The following is a 14,598-nucleotide window of genomic DNA, read 5'->3' on the forward strand; positions in this document are numbered from 1 at the left end:
GCTGCCATTATTGTCAGCCACACCCAAGGCCAACAGTGAAGATAGGGTGAGGAGCTGCGGCTCTATCCTTAAGAATGGAGATATACTAGACAGAAGAAGAACAGGAAGTGGCATAATTTAAATATGTGTGTACGTATGCGTGTGTGCTTGTGTGTGTGTGCATGCGTGTGCGCTTGTGTGTGCACGCATATGTGTGTGTGTGTGTGTGTGTGTGTGTGTGTGAGAGAGAGCTTATGTTTCTGTGCAGGCAGAGACCAGAGGTGTCAGATCCCCGTAGGGCTGGAGTTAACAGGCACTTGTAATCTCCTTGACAAGCAGTCTAAGAATTGACCTCAAGTCCCCTGCAAGAATGCCATGCACTTTTAAGCACAGAGCCGTCTTCCCAGCCCTAGAAATGACATTTTGTAAAGGAGAAGGAAAAGCGCTTATAATTCCAGTCGTTTATGCCACTCTCTCCCTAATCCTGAAGCAATAGGGTCTACTTTTGGTTTGTTTGTTTGTTTTTGTTTGTTTTTTATGATGAGTGATAAACAACTTATTGGCATTAGTAGTTTCCCATGTTTTGATTTCTAGAAATGTTTAACATCTTTCCTGTTTAGTATTGCTGGAAAGTTATAAATAAATACTTTCTGATATAAAAATTGCTCATTGTATACTGAGAAGAACAGCTTAAATGTCATTATAAAGAACTTTACAGATGTGGAATGACCTCCGGTGACCTGAGGACCACCTTACTGCCTTCCACACCTTATCTGTGTCCCTCTGTTCATACAGGGACCTCAGATTCACAGTCACACCTTTCTCTGCCACAGCTATTGGCCTCCATTTTTAGGTGGGAACATAGACTTTACTGTTCATTCTGCCCATCCTTGTGATCTAAGACCAACCTTACTAAGACAGAGGCCATAAACACATGCTGAAAACTCCACCTACCCCGTGACCTGCCTGAGCACTGTGCTCACCTTCCAGTCTCCCTTCTGCCCCCTCCATTGGGTAGAGATCCTAGGCTTTCACAAGCTCAATAGGACCTATTTTTAAAGAATAAATAGTTTTCTTTTTAAGATTTTTTTATTTTTATTTATTTATTTTTTTAACTAAATTTTATTTTATATACCAACCACAGCTTCCCCTCCCTCCTCTTCTTCTGTTCCCTCTCCCCAAGGAATGAATATTGTTTATAATGAATGTCAATAGCTTGTGTTTTTCAAGCACTCTTATATTTATTTATGTATTTATTTATTGTGTGCCTATGAGATGAGAGAGAGAGAGAGTAGCACTCATGAGGAGGTCAGAATGTAATTTGTGGTAGTCTGTCATTTCCCTGTGCCATAATAGGCTTCAAGGGTCAAACTCAGGTAGTCAGGCTCGGGGACAAGCACGCTCACCCACTGAGTCATCTCCCTGGCCCTCAAACATGACTTTTTTGTCTTTCTGTTCTTGCTCAATAACTCAAAATAATAATTGAGGTGACATATTTCCAACCTGTATGTGAGATGGTATGGTTGGATGAAAATATTTGGAGGAAGATTATAAAGATACATCTTTAAAATGTCATTTCAAAACAATCGCCAAGGTGAAGTTCCCTCTTATTAAGTTGCTATGATCTAATTAGAGCAGTGTTCAAATGTCACCTCCAGTGTCTGTCTGGGTGTTTTAGGATTTCAACTTTAATACTGTTTGACAGCACTGTGTGTATGTGTGCTTTTCTGTCCCTGTAGGAATGGAAGACGTGACCTGTGACAGAACCGAGTTCTTGAGCAACTATCTGACTAACGTGGATGATATTACTTTAGTTCCTGGAACGCTAGGAAGAATTCGATCCAAATTTAGCAATAATCCTAAATGTAAGTTGGTTCTTCAAATATTAAGTAGTTCAACTAATAATCAACAGAAAAGGTAAAGGCATGTTCTCTGAAGCTAGAGAAATTCTAGTTGGGCTTCAGTTTTTCTCATCTGATGATAAAGACTTGTAATCTATGAAGACTCTTGCGAACATTAACCAATGTGTAATTGGTTAACTAGACAGGAACCAAGAGTGGTTCTGGGCACAGAGCAACAATGACCAAACATTTGCTCTTATTTTTATCATAAAAAAATTGCACTTAATTTGAAGCATGTTTACAATATAAATATCTATTTATAGGGGTGAGTTTTCTGGCATCAAGGATAGACTGGTCCCTCTGGTGAAGATAGAGTTTCACAGTTGACAGAATGAACATGCGTACTTTCAAGTTCTCTAGTACCTCCAGGCTCTTTCCTTTTCTCAAAGTGCGCATGAGAGGAAACATACTACATTCTTAGAGTGTTAACTATTCTGAAAAATTGGAAATTCAAAAAACCTAGAAGAAGTATGAGTCTTTGTTTGAACCTGTTTTGCATGTTGAGGGTGTGATATGCCACTAACACAAACTTTCAGTCTGTCTCACTGCCATCTAGATTTTGAAAACCATGTGGATCCTCTTTTAAATTCTTAAAAACCTTTTTTTTTCATTGTATATGTTAATGGTGCATGGCATTATGTCACATAGGGCATTTTCATATGAGCCTATATTCTACGTTTCTAAATATATATAGTTTTACTTTAGACATGCTACGTTAAAATAGAACGTTCAGAATAATAAACCACTGACATCAAGCCCAAAGCTTTGGAAACTTAAATTTTTCCTAAGCTATGTTCCTAAGTCAACACAAATGGGATGTATTCCAGAATGTTGTGAAATCAACAAAATATTGGTGTTTCTTACTTTTTTTCCATGTCCTTTTCTGTCCTTTGTAGCCCCAGCACCTTTGCTCCCTTGGACTGGATACGAGCCTTTACCTCTTTATTTAAGCCCTTGGGTTTGAAGGTTCATTTCTTTATTTCAAAAAGCATTTCTAACATCTGTAAATGTAACGGGGAGACTGCATAGATGAGCTTGTTGGGGACCTTTGGAATTACAATACCAATAATGAAATATTTGTGCTCTCCATTCATTTGGGGAGAGACAGTGAGGTGGGCAACGAAGAATACAAGGGTGGCCTTATGCTGCTGTTCGCTTTGCAGCTCTTCCAGGTTCTCATTGAGACAATGGACAAGCCTCTTCAGCACTGTGGCTCAGCTTCCTCAGGCATAGACTAAGGGTTATGGGATGATTGAAAGAGAGAGTGTGTAAATGTAATTTCGTTGAGTTTAATCTGTAGTCAAAGCTCTGTGTTGAATACAAAGATGTGGTGTTGGCTTTATCATTGTCTCAGATGAATACGAACACAATTTTATTAAGTCCCTCCAGTATCCTTGTGTGATATATATTGCCATTCTATTTATGGGGAGTAGAAGTCAACGGCAGAGGGTTGAAGGAACTGGCTCAGAGGTGGCAGTAAATGGCAGAGAGAGCTAGGGTTAGAACCTGGATTTGCTGATTCTTTTAAAAACTTCAATTGTATCTATTTATTGTGTTTACAAGTATGTATGTATAGATATACAACAATGCCATTTGCCATTGCTTCTGTGTGGAGATCAGAGGACAGAAAATTTGTGGGAATTAGTTTTTCCCTCTAACATTTTGGTCTTGGGAATGAAGCTCAGGTTGTCAGGCATGGTGGCAAGTATTTTACTGGCTGAACCATCTGGCCAACCCCACTTGCTGATCCTTAATTCTCATTCAAAATGGTCTGGGTAGGATGAAGTGATGATCAGTAAAAGTGGAAGGACTGGTATTTCCTAAGAATTTTCTGGGATGTGCCTAAGGATGAGATTGTTCCATGTTGTTAATTATTTAAACCAGCAGTTCTCGACCTGTGGGTCACAACCCTCTTTGCAAACCTCGATCTCCAAAAATACATTGTGATTCATAACAGTAGTAAAATTACAGTTATGAAGAAGCAACAAAAATAAGTTTATGAGTTGCATCAACATGAGGAACTGCATTAAAGGGTTGCAACATTAGGAGAGTTGAGAACACGGCTCTCACCTATCAAAGGACAAGGGTTTATTCTGTTTAGTTTCTGGAAAGACTGTGATTCACAAGGCCAATGAGTGCAGAAGTGCGGGGCCTGGCTGGCTCACTGGGACCTTGTGCTGTGCTCCGTTGTGCAAGATCCTACACCATCTAAAACCACTTGGCTGAGTGAGACCTCTGATAGCCCCTGTATCCTGGCATCCTTACGAACGATCAGACAGAAAGGCCCCAAAGCTCTCAGAGAGAAATAGGTGCACAGCATGGACTCGGTTATTATTACTGTGATTGCAGCTCTTAAAACCTAAGTAGAATGGAATCAACGCTTTTCCCTTTGGGTTTCAGAGCTTTAGGACTAAGTTTCTGAAGACAGTATTTAGCGTGTGCATGTGTATACTTTGAGGGAACCCTCATTTTCCTCAAATATGAACAATTGTTTGATTGTTTATTGAGTGCTTACTAAGCACCAAGCCCTGGGGATTACAGCAGCGAAGGATATGCACAAGCCTAGCTCCGCTGATGTTTCTGCCCCTGGGAGGCCTGCCCTGGGAAAGCCGGATCTCTCCTGAGTACTGCTTTTCCTCTTCTGATTCTATAATGACAGATTGAGGCAAACCTCTTCTTTTAAAAAAACAAAACAAAACCCAAGCGGCCTACAATCTCTTTTTCCGCACAGTCTGTACCGAGGGGCACACCGACAATAAGACCCGGCACACACGCACACCCATCATTTACATAGTTGTACTTTAAGCTAGTTTGAGTGTAGGCTGAAATAGTCTTTGTCTCCTGGTTGTGAAAAAAAAAAAAAAGAAAAGAAAGGCAGTACACACTTGAGCCTGCAGCTGGAAAGGAGTGCTCACCTATGTAATTAGACCTCTGATGTCACCACAGAAACAGCTCGCTTGCTGCCTTAGGAAACTCATCTTGCAGCAAAGGGCTGCTTGTTCCAAAACCTTGCAGAGAAACAGGAAATGACGATAATAAAAGACCCCTGAAAACGACCAGCTCAGTTCCTGACATGTAATTGCACACAAACTCAAGTGGGTGCTGCACAGGACTCGGCCGGGAAAGGTTGAAGCAGGTTACCTGGCGGTCCTCCTGTGCTGCGGGAGGAGGACCGACTTCCCTTCCAGGTGAAGAGCCCTGCATCTTGCAGGGCAGATTGCTGCAGGATGCGTGCCACTTGTTGCCCGCCCTGTCGCTGAAGTATTAAACATCTGCACTCAATTATGCATTCGTTCAAAACGACACTGAATGGGGTGGAAGCGTTAAGTCTCTTGCTGTAAAAATCACCTCTCTTCATAATTACGTTTTGATACCTTTCTCCCTTTCTTTGCACAGATGACCCTAAAGCCATTATTGCTAATCTTACGGTAAGTGTTGCAAACCGCTAGGCCTCTGCCCTTGGAGCAGCTGCGACAGGCTCACCTTCCCATGTTTGCCTTCCCTGTGGGTGGTTAGGAACAATTTCCTCACTGACCTGCGGTCCTGTGTATTTGTTTCCCCTAAGCTTTCAAAACTTCTGGCCCGTGGTCAACTGTAGACTCCCCAATGGTCTTGGTGATGACACAAACTGAGGCTTTGTTCTTCCTATTAAGCTCAGAAGTATTTGCTCATAATTAATCAGCTCTTCACTCACTCTGAAACAGATCTGTCCTCATCTTATATGCCCCCTCCATCCCGCAGGTAGAGACTTCAAAGCGCTTGAACACCCCATCAGATAGGCCTGTATGCCTCTTCTGCTCTCTTCCCACTCCTTCTCCCTCTCCTTGACTTGAGGCAAGTGGGAAAAGCCTTGAGTTTGGAACCACCCACAGTTTTGGGCTCAAGAGTCAGGAATTTTTCTCAAAAATACCCCAGGTTCTCTGATAACCTCTGATCTCTTTCTATAACTGTCTACCTCCCTTGGAACCTATTTGCTTGTAGCATAAATTATTTAATAGGGGATAGCAAATTCCATTGATTCACTAACTGTCTTCTTGTTGGACTAACACTGCCTTCAACTCTCAGGACACAGACTAGCTAAGCATTTTTTTTTTTTTTGGTAGAAAACATCCCTCTGTAACACCAATATTCACTTGTATTTCAGTGTAAAAAACCAGATCAGCACTTTAAGCCTTACATGAAACAGCACCTTCCCAAACGTTTGCACTATGCCAACAACAGGAGAATCGAGGATATCCATCTGTTGGTGGATCGTAGATGGCACATTGCAAGGTAAAATGTGGAGCCTGTGTCTGTCTTTTTGAGCACTTTCCTGTCATCTGGAAACCCTTTGGTTCTTGGTCTTTATTAACAAAAATCTTGATTGGAAATAATCTCATTTGGAAATTTTTGTACAGTAAATAATCTATAAGACGAGAAATAATACATCTCAAGTTGCTGGGTCTTTTCTCATAAATTTCTGTGCCAAAGTTTTATGGAAACAGTCTAGATTTTTTTTTCTGTTTGAACAACTTGAAATACAACTAAGGCCTTGCTGATGTGGTCTTGGTTGACTTGATTGCCTATAGCTGTGTTTGTAGAAAGTCCCTGGAAATGTTAGACTTGAAACCTCTGTTGCTGTGGACATGTTTTACATTGCTTAAAACACAACTGATGTCTGCCTTCTTCTGAACTCCAGAAGGCTCTCTCAGATCATGAGAACCAACCACCCTTTGCTTTGGGAACTGATGCAGAGCCGGGACTTCTGCCACTTCTAAAGAGTCAATGACCGCAGATTTAGTCATTTTTAGGAAGACCTAGAAGTAGAGTATTCTCATGCATTTTATGCTTTAACTCTGACCTTAAGACAAGCCTACGAATATGCTTATAGTACTAATTGACTAACTATGCTGGATACTTGAGCTGGGCAGTAGTTTATAATAGTTAATGGCTAAACATGGGATGATAATGAAAAACGTTGGTCTTCTAGGAGCTTTGTCTCCACATGAAACACTTGGACATTTAATCTACTATAACTGTAAAAGACCAAATAGTTAAACATGTGGGATTATGCAAAGACAGATATGAAACTCAGAAATCATTGAAACCATGTAAAACAGACGGGATTCCAAGTAAAAACGTTATAGAGATGTGGCCAAAATATCTTGGCTGACTATGTCCTCTGTCGTGGCACCTAGGGAAAGAAAAAACGATGCAGTTGTCTAGTATATATGAAAAACCTGTGTCTTGGAGCAGAAATTAAGTGAAAGATGACACTAGTTGAGCAAGCAAGGCAGGTGCTAACTCTTCTGAAATTCACTCTTGCGTTGTTGAGTTATTACACACACGTATCACTATTCTAAATCCAAGTTACTCTTGGGTGGAAACCTATTCATTAGATTTCTTTGTTTTCCCAAGCATTAGTCTTCACTGATATGTACCCTGCCTGTAGTTAGGCAATACTTGAATTATTAAGCATTAAAATTTTGGGTGGTAGAACAGTTCACAAAACAGTTCTGTAAAAGGTGTCTTTGTGTCACAAAATGTGAATTTAAGCGATTGTAATATCTTTCAGGCAATATTTTCATTACTTCTGAATACATGTTCTAGGTGAGGCCATACTTTTGTTAGCTATGCCTTGGTTAGTGTTAAATTGGCCACTTCATGAACTCTGGTGTTACTATCCTGCTGGGTAAGTTTGCATACGCCACAAATTGATTCAACATTACACGTTTAAAGATGCCTTCTGTGTTTTGGGTCTGAGCCTGGTGAACACATATCAGGGAGAGCTCTTCAGTCCAAGAAGGAGACAATGAGAGTATGTGGACCTTTCAAAATTTCCCATTTAACCTGGGGTGATATGCAAGGCAATAACACCAGAGGAATGAACAGAAGTAGCTGTCATTGCTATTGGAATGCGCAATTAAGTCAGAGACAATTGGGCTTCAGACAGGCCTTTTCAGGGATCCTATGTACCTCAAATTTGCTTTCTATCAGCATGATTTGGGGCAGAATCCCAACTGATCATAAAATTTTTTCAATGTAGGAAACCTTTGGATGTTTATAAGAAGCCATCAGGAAAATGTTTTTTCCAGGGTGACCATGGCTTTGATAACAAGGTCAACAGCATGCAGGTATGACCCCAAGACTGAATTGAAACTGAGTTCTCTGTGGGAGGGGATCACAGGGCTTATTCAGACAGTAGAAGAGACCGTGCTCATGATAGCAGGGATGGTTAACTATGTTTCTCTTCTTTTCTTTTGGAAGACTGTTTTTGTAGGTTATGGCCCAACTTTTAAGTACAGGATGAAAGTGCCTCCATTTGAAAACATCGAGCTTTACAATGTTATGTGTGGTAAGTCACTTGTTCAATCAAACTCGATGAATCAATCTTTGGCCAGTGAATTTCCTTACTACTAGAAAAAAAAAAAATGAGGAGTCTATTTTCTACAACCACCTCTCACTAAAAAAAAAAAAAAAAATTGTAACTTGTCCATTAGTTCAAAGGACAGAATGTCACCCCCTTCTAAGGCTTCTTTGTGTCCCTTCAACAGTTGACTAATGGGGAGTTTTCATAGTGTTGCTGTTGGCAGCCGTTGGCTGATCCAACATAACATTACAGTTCGACACCGTTGGTCAGAGACCCAATGAAGCAAGAGTTCCATGCCGGCAGAGCGTCCCCACCTCCCGCTCTCACATTGCAGCCCAGTGAAAGCTTGGCCAGCTTGCATCCCAGCCAGCTATTTATGTGCTCCTAATTATTTTTTTTCTTTGAGCTTCTCGTTGCTGAATGAGGACAGCTTTTCCTATTTAGTAAGGGAGTGCCAGTCTGGTGGTTAGAGGGGGAGACTGAAAGTCGGGTCTCCTGGGTTCTTTCCCTAGGTTGGCTGCTTGCTCGCCACTGTCCCGCCTCTCGGCTTAGGCAAGTCACTGTATGCCCACTTGGCAACCATTCACTTGCTGTGAAATCAGCCCGTTTATCCCTTGGTAGCCCGTCAAGGCACATGGTCAAAAGCTATTCATGTCCTCACACTTTTGTGGAGTGCGTTAGAGGGTAGGCTGTGGGCATTTATTGATTATGTCTTATTTCAAAATTTGGGTCTAAAAAGTCCAGAGAAGTGCACAGGAGGGTGATGGTACCAATATTGTCATACATATGGGCAATGGCTGAGTAAACTACTTCTCCATGCAGGGTTTTGGGGAATGTCTGTATTCGTGCTCTAGCAATGAACAGAGCTATTTCAAGAAGTGTTAACAAGGCATTGTGAGGTCAGAAAGGTTCAGAAGGTGTGTTAGGAGTGACAGATGTGCTAACTTAGTCCAGTTGTGGTTTGTGTTCAATATTTATAGACTCCTGGAAGGCGAAAGGTTTTGGCTCTTACCATAGTTCATCCGAGAACAAATAAGAACCACCTGTATCTCTTCCTTTCTTTTCTTCAGATCTCCTAGGATTGAAGCCGGCTCCCAATAATGGGACCCACGGAAGTTTGAATCACTTACTGCGGACAAATACCTTTAGGCCAACCATCCCAGAGGAAGTTACTAGACCCAATTACCCAGGAATCATGTACCTCCAGTCTGATTTTGACCTGGGCTGCAACTGTGATGATAAGGTAGAGCCAAAGGTAGAAATGATCTTTGTGCTTTACCATGGAGATATTTTTTGGTATATAAAGCATTGTCTAGGGGAGCTTTCTGTGATAATATCATTGGCTACTGCCCCTGCTGTCCAGAATGGAGCCAGTGACTGGTTACGATGGAGGGATGAAAGCTTTAATTTCATTCTTTTAAATTTAACTACTATTAAAAGCTGAATATGGCTCCTGGCTACCATCTCAGACAACACAGGTCTGGAGGTTGCCCAGGTGAGGTGCAGGTCCACTCTCGGAATGCTGCAGCTAGCGCTGGCGAGGGACAAGGACATCTCTCTTGCTCTGCTCTAATGACCTGTGGTCCAGCCCTTCCACCTGCCACAGGTGACTAAGGGATAGCATGGTATCTCTCCCAGGATCACGCCACCATATGGGAAGGGGGCTGGGCCAGATTTCCCACACTCACTCTCAGAGCCGCCTTCCCTCTCCCCCCACCCCAGCCAACTGTGCTGCCCATGCAAGGAGCAGCGGGGAGTGCATCCCCACCAGTGCTTCTATCAGCAGAAATGAACCAATGCTTCCACAGGGTTGAAGAGTTGAGAAGATGCTTGCATAAAGCAAGGATGTTATTCCACTTTTATAAGCTGTCTAATTATAGATTTAATTATGAGGTTTTTTATTAGCTTCAGAAAAATGGATAGTAATTCTCCTATTGTGCAATCTTTTTCCCTTACCATAGGTCCCCTCTCAGGATAGGAGCCACAGTTTTGTAGGCTCTAGAATAAGATAAATTCAATTAGCCCTTCCTTCCCATCCCCACATTTATCTCCTTCCTGCCTTTGCTCTTGATAAGAATTTGAGAGGCTAAGGAGTGAAGGGGAGGCAAGGCTCAGAAGCTGGAGGTGTGAGGCTGCCAAAATTAATATAATCAATAGGAACCAACTTACCAAGAGGATCACAAATAGACATTTTGAGGATTCTGTCCTTCCTTCCTTCCTTCCTTCCTCCCTCCCTCCCTCTCTCTCTCTCTCTCTCTCTCTCTCTCTCTTTCTTTTGTTTCTTTCTATCAAGGCTTCTCCAATGCAGCATTAATTGGGACCCTGAAAGTCATGTTTAATTCTCATACTCAACTCTGTACTTTTACTTTGCTTATATATAGCTCTTAAATAGTACGCGAAGTATCTTAACACATCTCAAAATAACCTATGGTATAGTTGTGCACATTGGAAATTTTTATGTGGCTGCTGTTGTAGGCTCTGAAGCCTGCGATTGACTGATGCATCATTATTTCTGGGCTACATTCATGTGTATTTGCATCTGAACCTTTAGCTCACTTACTTTTCATGTTAATTAGTTACATTTGATATATAAATAGATCACACTGTTTTTGTCAAGTTTCCTCTCTAAGAGCATTTGGTAATGTTCAAATATCAGGTTTACAGTTACTCAGAGGACATCATTGTAAATGGGGTTTTATGGTGAGTGCTCGAGGGTCTCGGGGATCCATGTCAGGTGCAATGTTGAGCAGCCATCTTTCAGGGTGGTTCCGTCATTCTCCAGAAGTGCGGAGTCATTACTGTTTGGATTTGACAAAAGCCATTTTATATATTGGTTTGGTGGATTATTTTAGTGCAGACAGGAAGGAATCTGAGACCCAAGGCACTACTGTGCCTGCTTAACATGTATGTGCTTCAGTTACTGCCTGGGAAGCTACCATGATTGCACACAGCATGAAGGGAAAGAAACTAAGCCACGGGGAGGTTAACAAAGGTGCTCACAGACACAGGGGGGCAAGCTCGGGATGCAAACGGGAGTTAAAGCAGCAGCTGTCCAGGAGGATTTGACCACAGTGACAGACACGGAGTTGAGCAAGGCGCTGAATTGGAAGAAGGGGAAGGGAGAAAGAAAGAACCCCTCTGACGTGCCTTCTTTTCTCCTTTTCTGATTTTCACATGGGAAGAACAAACTGGAAGAGCTCAATAAACGGCTCCACACCAAAGGGTCTACAGAAGGTAAGGGCGGCTTCAAACACCAACAAAATAAGTTTAACGTCTAGTTTTTACAAATGGAAGACTGGAGCTGGAGAGACGGCTCGCTGCTCTTTCCAGAGGACCATGCTCGCCACAGCTCACAGAACTGTGCCCTAGACATCAGCCCTTCTGCTTTTATCAAGTGGTGTCACTTCTACCCACAGCTCACCAGTGCAAGGGAGACTCGTGATGCCGATGGTGTTGAGTCTGTTCATCCCACTGGGGTGCTGTCCCGCAAGTTGCACGGCTGCAGGTTAGGACAGAAAATAATTAGGAACAATAAGACAATCTATCGGGCAAATCCTTCCTTTGGATTTATTTTGTTTGTTTGTTTTGAGACAGGGTCTTACTATGTGGCTCAGGCTGTCCTGGAGCTAACTATGTAGACCAGGCTGGCCTCCAATTTACAAAGATCTGCCTGCCTCTGCCTCCCAAGTGTGGGGAGTAAAGGCGTAAGCCACCATATCTAGCTCTTCCTCTTGACTTTGAAGTACTGGGAAATTAGAAGCTAGAGTAGGAGCTTCTCTGAAGGTTTCTTGCAGCAGATGGGATGCTTTTCTGAGACAAAAGGGGGCTGGGTTGAGGAAGCAGAACAGCACGGTAGCCCTACATTGAGTGCTAACAATGCACATAGATTCTCTCAGAGCCGTCCCTCCAGCCATCAATTTCCATGTGGTCTTGTTTATCTATTGCATATGGTTTCCCTTCTGAATAAGCAGAGGTCGAGGAAGGCAGCAGCAGGTTTTATTTACTTGCCTTACTTTCTTTCTATAAAACATCTTCATCTTCCTTTTCTGCATCCCCACCCTCCCCCTTTGTCCTTTGATCAGCAAACACACAGGCTTTCTGGCGTGTAATTGGATAACACAGGCAGGACTTTGCTGGTGGAGGCTTTGCTTATCTCCCACAAACTCTACAAATGACTCGAGAGTTTGGCGCCTAAATTTTAGTACTGCAGTGCCATGATAAAGGAATGACAGCAACAACAAAGTGCAAGTTGCCAGGGGGATGGGGTAGGGAGTATCATGATTTCCAAATGGTTAATTACCGAAGAAGCAGCGCCAAGATGCTCTTTACAAAAGCCTGCTGGTTGGTTCCTTCCGATGGCTTTCTATGGACTCTCGTCCTTGCGCTGATGGAAACTCCACCTATTCTTGGTCCTAAACCATTTCCACCTGACTGACAATGTCTGCCTCTAGTCTGTTGCTGAGATGACATTGTGTTCACGTGACACAATCACTCCCTTAATCCAGCACTTCCTACAAGCATGTAAGAGGCCTTGGGGCTGGTGAACTTGGGGCTGCCAGGGCTAGAAGGAGCTGTAGTCGGTGAGGTTACTTCTGTGCAGCTTTGCACAGAGTTGATCCTAAGTGTCTTACATGTGTCAGTGATAAGTGTTGTCTATCTATCTATCTATCTATCTATCTATCTATCTATCATGCAGCACATGGCAACCACAGCCTCCCCTTCCTGCACTCCTCTCAGTCCCTCCCCCACCTTTCTTCCCAGATTCACCGCCCCTCCATTTCCCTTGAGAAAAGAACAGGACTCCCAGTGTTATCAACCAAACAGGGCCTAACAAGATGCAATAAGACTAGGCCCAAACCCTCTCATCAAGTCTGGAAGAGGCAACCTAGAAGGAGGACAAAGGTCCCAAGAAAAGGCAAAAGAATCAGAGACACCCCTATTCTCACTGTTAGGAGTCCCACAAGAACACCAAGCTGCATAATCATACCATATTTGCAGACGACCTAACAGGGACCTGTGTGAAGTCTGTGGGGGCAAGTTTTGTGGGGGCAAGCCATATGTCCTCATTCAGTATTGTTGGGCTCTTATCTGGGTGGACTCTGGTTTGTCTTAAAGAATGGCACCACCGACAGTTTTTAGCTCTTGGTTTCCAAAGAACGGCAGAAACTCCTAGGGGAAAATCACAACAGCGGGATCAGTTAGTGACCTTTGCGTCACTGTGGAAGATTCCTGTCAGCTCCAATTTGAGGCAGGAAAGAGTTATTTCGGCTCATGGTTTCAGTCTACTGTGAAGGAAAAGACATAACGGAATAGCTCGGTCCATGGTAGTGGTTGGAGCATGTGGCAGACAGGAAGCGCTGAGCGAGGCATTGAACCAGGGTCCTGGCTATCACCTTCAAAGGCCTGTTCCTAGTAATATACTTCTGCCAGCCAGAGGCACCCCTTTCAGATTCCTTATCCTCCCAATACAGCACCACGTGCTGGGGAAAGTATTCAAATGCCAGCCTGTGGGGACATTTCAGGCTCAATTCATGGCAGTAGCATATACACCTTTGGTCTGTTGATGGCCTACGGGAAACAACCTTTAAGGATATGTGAGACCCAAAATAAAACCAGCTGTCTACCCTGTGAAAACCACTTCTTTGGCTAGATTCTGTACTTTGTGTAAATCTCTGTGGTCCCTCTTCTATGTCCCTTGAGTTCCATCTCCATCACCCTATTAGCTCTGTCTTCTTTGTTTCTCTACAGCACTAAGGGGGCATCTTCGAGTCTGTCTCATGTATCACACATCCAGGCTCCCATTCAAAATATCCAGTGTCTGCTACAGCAGAACCTTATGCATACAAATCACATGTGTGTATGTGTGTGCATGCAAGTGTGTGTATGTATGTGTGAGCGTGTATGCACGCTTATGCCTGCATATGCATTGTATTCAGAGTAACTACTTTGACTTTCTGACTTCAGAGATGTATTGAGCCTTATAAAGCAGTTTATAAATCTAATATTCTATGTACAAATGTAACATAGTCCTGGTTCTGCTTATTGGTTTAAAGTAGAGATGCAGATGGCTGATATTTTATGGAATAAGTCATGTATAAGACTGCAGCATCTCCGTCTTGCTGTTGTAATGTCATACACTATGAAATAAGTCAGACGTCTATGGAGAACACACGTGAAAGCTGCCAATGCCAGTTGTGAAACAGCTGAAGTCTATTTGAGGGCAGAAAGTCTCAGATTAGTCTTAGGTGCTGGTTTGCTGTTAATGTGTAGATTGCTAGGCAATCAAAGCCTTTGTAAAATAAAGAGGAAGCAAACTGTTGTCTTCGTGACCGGTTTGCTGAAGTCAGACTGTTTCTAGGTAGGTGGTAA

At 42.7% G+C, this 14,598-nt stretch overlaps 1 protein-coding gene across 2 annotated transcripts in view; it reads left to right on the forward strand.

Moving 5' to 3' along the window:
- The window catches only part of Enpp2 (ectonucleotide pyrophosphatase/phosphodiesterase 2), a 78,550-nt gene that overhangs the window by 46,603 nt on the left and 17,349 nt on the right, over positions 1 to 14,598 (forward strand). The window contains exons 13-19 of one of the 2 annotated variants that reach the window (XM_041672358.1): positions 1,719 to 1,844; positions 5,277 to 5,308; positions 6,025 to 6,152; positions 7,906 to 7,993; positions 8,127 to 8,214; positions 9,300 to 9,484; positions 11,412 to 11,463. In XM_041672358.1, coding sequence (XP_041528292.1) covers positions 1,719 to 1,844; positions 5,277 to 5,308; positions 6,025 to 6,152; positions 7,906 to 7,993; positions 8,127 to 8,214; positions 9,300 to 9,484; positions 11,412 to 11,463 — 699 coding nt within the window. The remainder of the gene's footprint in view (positions 1 to 1,718; positions 1,845 to 5,276; positions 5,309 to 6,024; positions 6,153 to 7,905; positions 7,994 to 8,126; positions 8,215 to 9,299; positions 9,485 to 11,411; positions 11,464 to 14,598) is intronic. The other variant, XM_041672359.1, reaches the window with a different exon arrangement.

This window comes from Microtus oregoni, unplaced genomic scaffold (assembly GCF_018167655.1).
Source record: "Microtus oregoni isolate MIOR12 unplaced genomic scaffold, Mior012 000022F_ref0000154, whole genome shotgun sequence".
In the NCBI taxonomy this organism is placed as follows: domain Eukaryota; kingdom Metazoa; phylum Chordata; class Mammalia; order Rodentia; family Cricetidae; genus Microtus; species Microtus oregoni.